The sequence below is a fragment of the Montipora capricornis genome, chromosome 5, assembly GCF_036669925.1.
Source record: "Montipora capricornis isolate CH-2021 chromosome 5, ASM3666992v2, whole genome shotgun sequence".
Classification (NCBI taxonomy): Eukaryota; Metazoa; Cnidaria; class Anthozoa; order Scleractinia; family Acroporidae; genus Montipora; species Montipora capricornis.
Genome location: NC_090887.1, coordinates 10,159,351 through 10,173,208, shown reverse-complemented (window position 1 = coordinate 10,173,208; position 13,858 = coordinate 10,159,351). Strand labels below are relative to the sequence as shown.

Sequence of the window (13,858 nt, the reverse complement as noted above, 5' to 3'; positions counted from 1 at the left end):
ATCTCACCTAAAGCGTTCTTTCGGACGGAGATAAGCGTACGGACCCCATCGCCATATTGACAGGTCTGGGACTTGTAACAAAGCTTTCACTCGTCCCAGAATTTCCGCGAAATTGTCCAATGCGGCGACTAGATAGTTTGCTCTTGACACAAGCAGATCACCACCTGCAAGCCTATAACCAGGCTACATCAAGAAAGATTTTACTATAGTGAAGCAAAACCGTTGAACTGACTTTTTTCCCCTTCAACAGAGGATAAGATTTTCTCATTAAATCGTGTTTTTCAGTAGCGTTTCCGAAATTGACGTCGCCGTCAGAGGCATGCATGCCTTCGCGGAATGCTCAGGGAAAAAACATATAAATCCCCAAAGCCTCAAAGTCATTTTGTACGAGTGTGTTTAAAGCCTACCTTCAACCGAGAGGATTTTCGACCGTTTGATTCGCTTTGCTTAGCGTGGCAATCCAGTTGGATGAATTTCAGCTTTGGCGTGATTTACATATACGAAAATTGTTCCACTTAGCAAGGAACGCAAGAAGACCGCATGAAATATTTGATATCAGGAATTTTGAGCAGAACAAATACCTGATAACCTCTGATAATGCGAATGCCATTCGAACCAAGGACTCTTTATCTTCCATTCCCAGTAACGGGATCCCAGTTCCCAGTGGTCATATCCATTTTTCCTACCGAAAAATTCAGGTCAATCCCATCTCTCATTTTACACCTTCATGACCCTCATCATTCCAGGGAACCCAGGCCTTTTTAAAGTGTTGGACAATTTGTGACTCCATACATAAACTTACGGGTTGCAAAAAATAGCCAGGTTGCAAAGCAATATGTCCGCGATTTCAGTCCTCTGTTGTCATCACATTTGAATTATTATTATTATTAACTTACAAAATGTCCAAAACAAAAAGGATATTTTTTTGCATCTTAGGGATTGCTTCCACGTTTTTTTCCGCCACTCTCTTTTTGGCATTGCTTTCAATGTTCCGACCGCCGTTCAACTCTACTTCTGCCTCAGAAGCTGTGGAAAACGGACGGTAAGATTTCGTAATGAAAACGTTTTTGAACAGCCTGATGCATTTATATTTATGAAAGTTCAAACACATGTGGATACCAGAGCTCTATTTAACAAGCCCTTGCCATAGCCCATGAAGCGAAGCCGAATGAATAATTCTTATTCGTGGAAAGGCTAACACCCTTTCCCTCTACAAAGATCCCTGTACATACACACTCTTTGCCAAGATTCAGGACAAGGCCATTTTAAAATTATAAAATGGTAAAATAATCATTATGACACTTAGACAAAAAGAATTTCAAGCCAAATTTAACCCTAACAAATGTATGTTTTGGAGAGTGTTTTGCTATTACATAGTGCATAGCCATATGATTTTATAGTTGTATGACTGCTTGCTCACATGTTGTTTACATTCAATACCACCTTCTAAACCAAGTTTGAGGTCTTTACTGTAAGTTATGGAGCAAATTTGTGTCCCAGGCGTGATGTGCAGTGGCCACAAAAAAGAAGGATAATTACTGTCCTTTATGACGTCAGTTATCCACTGAACTGCGGGTCTGATATTGCATGTCCGTTTCCCTTCTCCATAAAACTTGGTTGTTTGCGTCCTCTGGGGTTAGTCCAGATAACTGGAGGTCCTCTCTCAGGACTTCCCACCAGCTTTTTTCGCAGCCTTCCCTGGGTCATGCACCCATCCACATGCAGAGAGCGGACCCTTCCAGTCCATAATCTCTGAGGAAATCAGTAACACAGGAAAGGAAACTAGTTGAAGTCAATCAGAGAGTGCAACTGCCACAAATCATTGGCAAGCATCATAATCCGAAAAACGAATACCGGTAAATCTTATTGGCTTTTTGAAATAGTTCCTTGGAAGATTCAAACAGTTTCACAAGTTTATCTCAGATAAAACAACACGAAAATCAGCAGGCCATACTGTGCTATATGGCCCCGCTTGATTAGCCAATCATAGGGTGCATACTATCTGAGAAGTATAATAAAATTATGAATGTTCCAGAATATGATGATAGAATACTGTATGTAAAATATTACATGATGGGGCTTTTACTTAAAAACACAAGTCATGTACTTAACTTTAAAACTACATGTACCATGCAGATCAATTCATGTAAGTTTTTATATTATTGTTTACCCATCTCTGTTCCAAGTGGCACAGTCATGTTTCATGATCATGTTTCTGTACAGTAATAGCCATTTTGTCCATATCACCAGCTATGACCTCCATTTTCCAAGCAATCTTGAAGACCTGAAGTCTCTAGCCAGCCTTATAAAGCAGTATAGAAAAGACAATTTTAGCTATGTGGTTTTGCTCTTCTGCAGTGCTTACTTGTATAAACAGACATTTGCTATTCCAGGATCCGTATTTATGGTATGTGCTCTCTAAGTTTTTTTCCTAAAAGCTTAACCTTAAAGTGCCCCTGTGACCAAAAAATCAATTCATATTTTTCTTTGGATTTCAAAACTATGTTAACAAAACACCAAGTGACCCACATTTTAAGCCTTGATTTCAAAAAGACACCTCTTTATTTTAACTGTAATTTTCGGACCTATTTAATGGTCTGTCATTACTAACATATTCTTGAGAGAGCTGGATCGAGGAGAAAATGACGTCAAAGACTCACTAGTTTAAGAATTCAATACGTGTGTACGCCGCAGAATCAATATGCAGCACGGGGGTTTTGGGCTTTCAGACTTTTAAAACTCACGCTTTGCATATATAATAAGCTACGTTCACACGCTGAAATTTTAAGCTAGTGAGCCTCTGACGTCACTTTTCCCTGGATCCAACCGTCTGAGGTCCAATCGGTCAGTTTTGAACGTGAGTAATGGCGGACCGTGAAATCCAAAACTCAAAGTAAACGGCCTTTGGATAAAAATCAAAGCTCAAAATTTTGCCAGTCAGGTGTTAAGCAAACACACTTTCAAAATCTGAAGGAAAAAAGGAAGTGGTTTTTTTGATCACAGGGGCACTTTTATAACGTTTACACCCCTGAAGCTGTCTCCATTGACTAGTAAAATCATCTTGCGTTAGACAGAGTAGAATCTTGACATTTCTTGGGAGAGAAAAGAGTTGGAGAAATATCTTGCGTTTTACTTCGTATGTCTAATGCCACACAATTTTATTAATTTTGTCAACTGGGGGCACCCTAGGGTGTTTGAGGTGTCAATTAGTTCACTGTCTGAAGGAGGTGGTAGAGGACTTGCTCCCTGGAACTTTTCTGAATGTGAGGAAATCAAAACAATAATATGATTTGCTACAACAAGTTACAAAATTAGAGGAGACAATTCACCTTCTTGGGGTATTATTAATTTAACTGTTATCGCCTACACTGCAGCCGCCCTTTTACCAATGTTACTAGCAATACAAAAATTGCTAAAAACTTAAACATTCAACATTGAAAGGGGGCGAGGGAGGGGGGAAGTGGGAAAGGTTGGAATTGTAGATATGGCAGGTATTGGTAGCTAGAAAAGCTGTTTTTTTTAACGGGAGTGTCTCAGCAATTTGTAACCTGTTGTAGCTTTCCAATCCAGATGCAAACATAATTACAAAGTGTGGCACTTTCTCTTAAGTTTTGAAATACCGGTAATAATTATTATTAATCTCTGAACTGGTCCTCATTGATGAGTAAGATTGTGTGCCATTAGACAGAGTAAAATCTATGAGAATCTCTCTTAGGAAGGAATTTTGGGTTAAAGGGACAGTTTTTGGGTAGAACTACAGTAGATGTTGTGAACCCATTCTGACACCCCTGAACTGACCAGCATAGACCACTTTCATAAATGGCAACCAGTTTTACATTCTTTTGTCTTTATGTTAATTAGACTCACAATTCTTTTGAAACTTGCTTGTTATAACCAGGCTAGAAAGACCTATTAGCATTAAAACCAAATAATATTTTATTTGGCACCCATTATGAAAGAGTTCTATTGACGAGTAAAATCATCTGACTTTAGACAGAGTCAAATCTGTGGGACTGCCTCTAGGGTAGGGTAGGGTAGGGTAGGGTGGGGACTTCCCACTCCATAGTCCTATGCCAGGAGTATAATTTTTATATTTGTAAATTATTGGAATAAATACAAGGAAAAATCATTCAAGGAGACTGAATTTGTGAGAAGTTTCTGATGTAATTGTTGTCTGCTTTCAGAACTTGTTAGCTGGTACTATATTTGGAATCTGGGCTGGGTTTCCTTTAGTGTGTCTCTTAACTGCCTGTGGAGCCACTTTTTGTTATCTTTTGTCCAAAGCTTTTGGCAAAGTTCTCTTGTTAGAATTTTTTCCAGAGAGACTACAGGCCTTGCAGGAGAAGGTAGGTGAACTTAAAACAGTAAAATCCACACACTTTCCTCTCTGGGTTTTGGTTCCATCTCTTGTTTTGTTAATTTTCAAAAATGGGATCCCCAAATTGACTTGGGCAGACTGTGAGGGCCAGGAGAGTGTTCACTCAACTATTGAGTGACAAGTTACTGTCATGTATTGTGTGACTTGACGACAGAGAGGCATTTCATGCTTGTACAGTATTTCATGTAGTAGGTGATAAGGAAGATAGTAGGAAGGGAATAAAGAGATTGTATATGGTCCACTTGTTACATGTATGTTTCCTTTTGAGTTAGTTTAAGGCTAGCATTCCTCTATTTTATTTATTACGAGAATACTATAGTACAGTGTTCCAGATAGGTGACGGGTCTCAGGTCAAAACCCGACAAGATCAGCTGCATGACCCGACAAATTAATGGAAAATTTATAATAATCTGGTGGGATCAGTGGGAATTGACCCGTTGGAATTCCCTATTGGCACCCTGCCTTAAAATCTTATTTGGAACACTGTAGTAACTAACACAAGTGTAATCCCTCAGTATTTATGCCTAGCTGATTTTGGGGGAAAAATGAGAATTGTTTAAGTAAATTAAAAAAAAAACAAGACAAAACAAAAAAAAATAACACAATTGGACTGGACAAGAAGCTAAACAAAATTTAATGACATTAGCTTTATAGAGTAAAAAGAAACCATGAATCATGGACCCAAAACATTAGGTTCTTTTTTCTCCATACTTTAAAAACCAGACATTAAAGACATTAATGAATTACGCAGTTAACATGAGATGTTCGTTTTTGAAATTAATGAAATTAATTTTGTGGTATTTTTGTTTATTTCAGGTCAAAGAGAATCTTGATAGCTTATTCTTTTTTCTATTGTTCTTACGCCTCTTTCCCATGTCACCAAACTGGTTCCTAAACATGTCATCACCTGTTTTGGATGTGCCAATAGTTCAGTTCTTTTTCTCAGTGTTAATTGGTAAGCTGACTTTGTATTTGGCGTGTAGTTGTTGGTTTTTTTCAGGTTCCAACTCAGATAGTAAATGATGCCATCATGCAAATTGCCTATTGAACTCTATTTTTATGTAAATATTTCCCCTTTTTTCCATGAAATCAATATGGCCACTGGTCATGTGAGTGAAAACCATCAATAGGAGATGGGCATTAAAAAGTCAGCTTGTTCCCATGGCCTGACCAAAGTGTCCATCGCCATTTTGTTCACACGGCTTGACAACCCAATTTTCCCATGAAAGGTCGCAAATATCAGGTCAGCCTGACCAGCATCCTCGGAGACCCAGGAGCAGATCGCGGAGGCAAGGGGAAGTGTAAATGAGCGAAAGAAAATGGCGACGAAGAAAAGTATAGTCGGGCGAGAAGAGCCCCTGGGGACACGTTCTTACTACACCAGTTCCAAACAGTCAGGATAATTCTGACTACCGACTGGTGCCAGAAATTCTTTGTGTTTTTTTGCCCAATCAGAGATCAGTCGGCCGTGAAGTCGTTTTGTCTTCTTACACTGAAAATCACTTGATCGCCATACTCGCCTGGTTCGTTTGGCAAGATTTTGCTCGAGGAGAAAAGTCTCAATCACAGCACAAAATGTATAGGGAATCGTTCGGAATATCAGCGGAGAAATACGCTGGACCTTTCGCAAGTATCGTAACAGTACCATATTTGCAATTGTGCCCTTCCCGATTCACCTAAAATAGCAGTGATTACTTTTGATCTAACAATTATTTTTATTCTGACCCCTTTTCCTGGTCAAGGTTGCTGTGGCTGAAACCGGCGGGTCTAATCTGCAGGTTGCAGGTCACAGGTTGCAGATCATTGCTTCACCAATACAGAAAGTATCCTAAACATTCTTAAAAGCTAACCTTAGGCCTAAAAGCTTTTGTTTAGGCCTAATTAGGCCTAAGGTTAGCTTTTAAGAATGTTTAGGATGCTTTCTGTATTGGTGAAACAATGACCTGCAATCTGTGACCTGCGACCTGCAGATTAGACCCGCCGGGCTGAAACTTTGCTAATCTCCAGAAATTCATGATCGTACAGGCCACACTGGTATGTCGAGCAAGCAGCATGCAGCACGACCTTATTTCAATGCGCGTTCTCAGCCATCTGCTCCTGTGTCTCCGAGGATGCCTGACCAGTAAAACCGAAATTTGAAATTTGTCCTGAAATAGTTGGTGAAGGGACAATAATGTCGTCATGCGCAGAAACAACTAATTCTAAGAACGGGTAATGCACACAGCATGCAGGTAACAGACTGACAAACTAAGCTTTGCTTGAAGGACCAAAACAGAGTTTTGGATCGTATCTGCAACTGAGTTAAGAAATTCAAACTTAAGGCTTTTTCCACATTCGTGCTTTCTTTAATGCTGCTTTCAGTGGTTCCATCCACATTTTGTCCATCCAATTTTTTTCTATCCTGCTTCCATTTTTTTGTTTGTTATTTTTCAGGTCTCATGCCGTACAACTTTATATGCTGTCAAACCGGGTCTATTCTCTCACAGTTAGAGTCATTAGATGAACTTTTTACAGTCTCTGTGATCATCAAGCTTTGCGGTATCGCCCTGGTTGCTTTGCTTCCAGGTTTGATGCTAAAAAAAATTCACAATAAACCTCACAGTGATTAATAACAACATACGGTTGTTAATATTCTTTTAAAACAATGGATCCGTGAGTCCCTAACCTACGAGGAGTTGGTATTTACAACGCTTCCCGAGAAACGTTAGATTTTCCATGGAGCATGTGCGAAGTACGTCACGCCCCACGTGACATCACATCGTCATATTTCGCGGGAAAAATACAATCTCGACCCCAGACCTCTTCTCTTTTGCGCATGACTGAGGGAGAGAATAGCTCTGAGGAACCCTAAAGCAAAGTGTCTTCCCATTGGTTTTGGTGAAGAACAATGAAAAGCGTCTCTGATTGTTACCACGGGCAATGAGCAGGCGCCGTAAGGTCCAAATAGCCAATTTTTGGCTATGAGAAGCCTACAGCGAATGTTTTCCTACATAGAGTTTCCCAGAGCCTCGGGTCATGCGCAGACATAAGATTCGAAAGAGAGTGGGGAAAAATATGGGAGCAGGCTCGCCCGAACGCAGCAGTTACGTAGCTAAACGCAAGCGCAAGCTCAAGTGCCAAAACAAGTTTAGTAACTCGTTTTACCGGATTAAATTTAATTTATTCGCCCTTGGCGCTGGACGGCGGCTCGCTCAAAGAAACGAACAGTTACTCACAGTAGTTTCCTCTCCCGGGAAGCATAAGCGAAACCGGCTGCTCGCAGGGTAGGGAGTTCCGTTTTTCACTTGTGGAAGGACCCCTTAGCTACATGTTGCATTTTGCAACCGTTTTGTGTAATCCTGGAAACAGTTTGACAGCCTGATTGAGCATGAATCCTGGATGCGCGGAAACTTCTAGTTGTATTTTTTTTTGGTTCACTTTTAATTTATTCAGCATTTTTTGTAGTTTACTTACCGATCAAAAGTGTTTCCACGTGATTCTGAGGCGTAAAACTAGATTACAGGCTTTTTCGTCGGCCAAAACTCGAACCTTAGTATTTAATCGCGAATTAGTGTTCGAGCGTACAACAGATACCAAAGGACAGAAATCAAGTGAGGCCTAATTTACACTTTAAACACCAAAGTTATTACGTCGACCAATCACAGCAGGTGCAAAGAACCTAATGAACCAATCAAAATGCATATCAATGCCGTGTAACTTGCTCAAAGCGCGGGAAAAGTCGCGCGTGCAAGACGGGATTGGATTTTGGTTTTCCTTTTCACTGGTTGATAAACTGGCGCGAGATTTATAAACCAATCACTAAGCACAGCAATTGCAATCGCGTAATAGGCCTTTTGCAACTAACGATCACATGGTACAAAATCCACCATGCTGGAGGGCAAGCTCAAATTATTCCCCCACTGGGACATTAAAACAAAGAGACCTGAACCAGTCAAGCTTGACTTGCCTTTGTCATTTTAACACTTTTGATCGGCTGGTTGAGACTTTGTTGTTTGGTCGTCGTTATCAAGGAAGTTATTTTCATGAAGTGAGTGTTCTTGTTACAGCTTTTTCAAACAATGTTAAGACACAGATGGCTTCCTTGCACTTACTCCTATACAACATCGTTTCGGGTGAGGTGGGCAAACAGTCTTAGCTGTTTTTGTCCAAGGCAAGGCCTTAAAATATTGCCTTTTGCCCCCTCCCCCCTTACGAAAAATATCGGAAAATTCCCATATCTTTCATTTTAGGCCGTTGTCCAAGCTGTTTTTTTTTTTTAGAAAAATTTCAGGATCCATGCCATATATGGTAGTTAGGGCATGTCCCGACTTCTATTTCCCACTTTCTTAAAACTCCTAGAAGTTTGCATACAGCTATTTTTGACAATTTTGCCTTGATCCTTCATTAGCAAAATCTTGGAAAATCATGGTTTTGACACTGTTGAAAAGCTTGCCATTTCTTTTATTCTTGGCCATTTTAGGTTCGTCCCTCTCGTGGGAAGGGGCGAGGCTAAAAACGACTGCGAAGGAGGCTATTTTCTACGTTGTTTTTGCACACAAAAACTTCAATTAGGAAAAAATCGGAGATTTATTTCCTAGAAGCTTGCCCATGAAATCGGCCATTTTTGTCTTGTTCCCCCCTTAACAAAATCTGGGAAAAATCGATTTCTCACACTTACGTAAAACTTGCCACATCTTTGGTTCTAGGCCGTTTTCCAAACTGCTTCTTGTATAGGAAAATTCTGTGGGATAATGGGCTCCATTTTCCCAGAAAACGTGGGGTTTCGGTCTAATTGCGCATGCTTGAGTTTAAAACGGAAACTGAAAACAGTAGGAAATAAATGATTGACTCAAAGCTACTGAAAGTGTTCGAGAAACAAAAACTTTATTCTTACACACCATAAAAGACACTGGTTTCTTTTCAAGGAGAAATGTTCATTGGCTTGCTGTAAGAACGAGTGAAAGATAAAACTTCTGACGCTTTCCGTAGGTGTTTCTTTATTTTCAGCGTGCATTCCATTGTGCAGAATACCATCGTGCAAGTCACACAATCGAGAAATTTTTGTGGAAACGACTTCAATTCTCGGTTTTCACATGACGTCACGACCGCCATGTTGGTGCCCTAAACAAAGAAAAGGCGGCCATGTTGGTGCCCCGACCAAATCCTCCGGGAATTTAACTCTATTATTATGCAAACGCTTCCTTTTGTTTTCGTTGAAAAACATGGCTGTTGATCACGTGAGTGAAAACCAGCAATATCCTCTTCTACTACATTTTTATGTTTTCGTTCGACAAGACCTTCTTCCAAGGATTCCTCCCCAAAGAGACTGATGTAGTGTTTTCCTACGGTCACTGCTGCTGCTTTTGGAAAAGTAGTACTTTTCCAACAGCAGCTGCAATTTGTTTCTGAGGTGCTTTAAGTTACGGGAAAACAGCGACGGTAGAAAAAAAAACAGACAGTACTGAAACTAGTTTTAGATTTCGAAGTTGGTCGTGGTACTTCTTCATATTATTTACGGACTTCCTGTCTGACTGCCACTGTCATGCAAGCGACCAATCAAAGCCAATGTTCAAGTCCATTATCCCAGAGTCCCTCTGGGCGCTCACCCGCCGACCAAAAAGCCCGAGAACTCTGGGTACGAGATTGGGACTGCCGGTCACAGCCAAAATATACGCAGTCGCGCTAATTGTATAATGTTGTAACCGTTGACAACCGTTATTGTTTCAAATTTATGAGAATGCGCAGAAGAGCCGGAAGTCCGTGATTCGCGGACTTCTGCTTTGGTTGTGGGCAGCCAGTTTCCGCATTCTTGGTGCTGACCAAAAGAAAAGCGGGCTCTGGGGTCGAGACCAGTAAAGGTGATACGACAACCGGAAATACGACCGCCAGCTTTCGAAGGCTAGGAAGAAAGAGGCTTTAAGATTGGTCCTGGCTTATATGGGGTGCAAAAAAGACAAACTAACAAATCGAATCACGTCACATCGCAGCCGACGTTAAAGAAGTTAATCTTCGTCGTATATATATGTAAGTTGTCTTAATAATTGAGACATTTATTTCACTTCTCAATTCTCTGTTTTCGAATTCCCCATAATACACTTTGTTTACCCCCCCAAAATTTGCATAAACTATTGTTTTCAAATGCTCTTAAGCTTGGGGACACTGCATATTCCCAAGAGCATTTGAAAACAATAGTTTATGCAAAATTTGGGGGGCAAACAAAGTGTATTATGGGGAATTCGAAAATAGAGAATGAGTTCTGACACAGCCGATAGACTCTTTGCATAAATGGCGCCTAAATTTGAATAACAATACCTTGTACATCCTTAGCCTCGTACTTATGTTTCTAGACAAAGGATTTTTCACATGAATGTGAGGCCTATGATGTACATTGCCATTTATGCAAAGGGTCTATAGGCTCAATAAATCCAGTGTTAACCCGTTCATTCCGAAGACGGAGACGTTCATTCTCCTAACTAGTACCATGTGATAGATGTCTTTGTTGGGTGGTCATGAGAATTTGGTGTTACATTATTTTCATTCTCAATACCTGCCTCACTGATATTTCATTGAAATTGTGAGGAGAATTTACCTGCTGACCAGCTCAGATCGAAAAGCAATAAAAAGGAAACTAAGTTTTCTGCTACTTGTTTTGGTTCAATGAAGTTTATTTATCGCCGTGAACTTTGTTCACTAAACAAGCTGGTGATTGAGCCCTCATCATCGGCAACGCCCAATTAATAAACGCATCAAGAACAAGGAAAGTATGAGTCGCCGCAAAGAGTTTGTTTCGTGACTTTTGCGTCGCCTTTGGAAACTTTTTCTTTGAAATTGCATTTAAACTTCTCTGGGTCCTGATGAGCCGCGCCTGTAACGTAATCCTGCATTTTGGCTTCAGGCCAACGGTCATGCATGAAGCTGAAGAAATTTTGCGTCAATGAAAAGACGTCTTGTTACACATTTTCCGCTATCGTCTTTCACCTCATTCCAAGTTAGTTTTTCCGGCAAATATCATGGAAAGATACGGTTCTTTGTACACCAGATTTACTCAGCAATAAAACCTTCCGCAGAAAATCGACAGAAGCGTAACTTGACGTATACAACCAGGAAATAACATTCGCGATCTTGGACTCTTCGACATGTCCGGCTATGATTACGTATTTGTTTCGTCGGTACCCGAGGACGAATTGTGTCCAATTTGCAGCAGCCCACTGAAAGAACCTGTTCAGACAAGATGTGGACATCGGTTTTGCAGCCTTTGTTTAGAAAAGTCCATGAAAAGGTAACGTTTAATTTAACTACCAACCATTCATGAAAAAACTCACCTCGAATACCGATAGGATTAACGTGATCGCAACATCATGAAGTCAAATCTTTGGTTAAATGCAGACTTTAAAATTGATTGCCGAAGAAAATTCTATACTTCTGCTGTCTGTCTGACTTAAAGATAACTTCTCGCATGATGCTGTCACAGAGAAATGGAGGTAAATAAAATTTCGCCTTAAAAACTAAGGTAACTGACCCTTCATGACATGCTCTTTTTTTTTTTAATTATTCCCCGGAGAATCGAGGAAAGAAAAACGTTACACAGCTACAAAATAAAACAAACCAGTGAACAGAAATAGAGAGTACAGTAAATTACAGGTATATGGCAGCTAAGTACAACATGTCTGAAAAGTGCATTGATATCTTATATTACGGTAAGGCGGAACTGTTACAAGGATATTTACTTAAACGTATATCTATTTGTTTGATTGTCGCTCAATGTGGAGGGGAAAAGGGATACTGTCTTTCTTACTTTTCTGTCTTACTTTACTTTAAAATTCCTGTGAAAAGGATCCATTTCTTATTCTAAAATTTGGTTTTATCAACGGAGTTGATAATGTAAATTGACCACCGTACAGAGATTCTAAAAGCTGACGTTTCGAGCGTTAGCCCTTCGTCAGAGCGAATCCATCTACCATCCTCATTCAGTATATACGCCTGCATTTAACCATGATTTGTAAAAGAAGGGCTTTTTCTCGATCGTAATCAGCGAATTACGCCATATGTATGCCGATTCGAACTCTAAATTTTTCTCAGGATAATTTATGATCCAGTTCTCCTTCACGAACGGATCTTGTATTACATGCTGTTTTGCATCGCGTTCAATGCTGTAGATTGCTTAGGATCAACAGCTTACCGCCGTACCTTTCTAGATAGTAATCAAAGAAAACCTTTCATTTGCCTTTATTTCATATCTGAATCTAAGTAGCCTTGCAGCCATTTGACTTTCAGAGATGTATTGAAATTCGGATATCAATCAGTTTTAATCCACCGTTATCATAGTTGCTGTTAATCATTCAATGCTATCAAAGGCTTTCCCGAAATCAATAAATAGTTGCACGCCTGGAATTTGTTTCGTGTTGGCGTAATGGAGTTACCCTGCAAGCAGTTGGTTTCTCCAACGCTTCCCCAGAGAGTCAAACCACTGCGAGCAACCGTTAGATTTTCCATCAAGCATGTGCAAAGTACGTCATGCCGCAATTGATGCATTTAAGGAGGCTCGAAATAGTTTCTCCTTTTTTCAAACAAATAAACATATTTTGTTTTTAGATACAGTTAGGGTAATCATATCAAGACAAAATTTGGCCAGGGTTTTAAGTACCCATAATAGATTTTTCACATCACATTTTCCTCCAAAATACCGTTACCATGGCAACGATATAAGGCATTTCCTTGAGCCTTAAAATCAACATATGTTGTCTTTTTTGAAAAAACGGGACGGTGAAATCTTCCCATTCAGCGTTACCAGATAATGTTAGAAATAATCTCTAAAATATTTAAAATTCAACAAATCTGTAGTTCAGTTTTTCAGAAGATTAAATTTTTTCAAATGTGTCGCTTATTTCTTTTTTCACCTACAGAATTTCTTTAAATTTGAAAGACAAACGTTTTAAATTAATCTAAGCTAACACGCAAAAAATGAAAAAAATTCACCGTCCGGAAGCAGAGATATAAGCGAGTAAAGTTGCAAACTCAGGAAAAATGAGGGGGTTACAAGATCGGCATTTACGCATGCGTCACCCGCTCATTCGAGTGCACGCGCGAGTGAAGCTACTGGCCAACACAAACGGATTTAAGTGACCATGAAACCGTTTGTGTACAATTTTCGTTGTTTTCGTGAATAGGAGATGTCTATTTATACTCCAAATGTATAGGAATTAGAAGAAAGGTGAGCGAAACTAGCGGTATTTGTATATTTTTGGTGACCCACTTTGAATCATGAGCTGACGAGAGCAACTTTTAGAATTGCGTGTGTGGCTTACGCGCGCGCCGCGGCGCGCTCAACTGAAAACCCTTTCGAGCCTCCTTAACATCATTTCGTCATATTTCGCGGGAAAATATGGAATCACTATACACGGCAGGCTCGCCCAAACGCAGCAGTTACGTAGCTGAACGCATGTGCGAACGCCAGAACAAGTTTAATAACTCGCTTTACCGGTTCAAATTAAATTTATTCGT

General features: G+C 40.0%; 1 protein-coding gene and 1 pseudogene across 1 annotated transcript; both read left to right on the top strand.

Annotated features, from left to right (window-relative positions):
- The first annotated feature begins 788 nt into the window (after positions 1–788).
- Positions 789–6,993, top strand: LOC138049415 (transmembrane protein 41A-like). The gene is made up of 5 exons (XM_068895674.1): positions 789–1,042; positions 2,251–2,407; positions 4,185–4,346; positions 5,195–5,333; positions 6,812–6,993. Exons 1-5 carry the CDS (start codon positions 900–902, stop codon positions 6,985–6,987), a joined length of 777 nt encoding a protein of 258 aa, XP_068751775.1. The 5' UTR covers positions 789–899; the 3' UTR covers positions 6,988–6,993.
- A 4,362-nt stretch (positions 6,994–11,355) lies between these two features.
- Positions 11,356–13,858, top strand: part of LOC138049414 (TNF receptor-associated factor 2-like) — a 22,299-nt pseudogene continuing 19,796 nt past the window's right edge.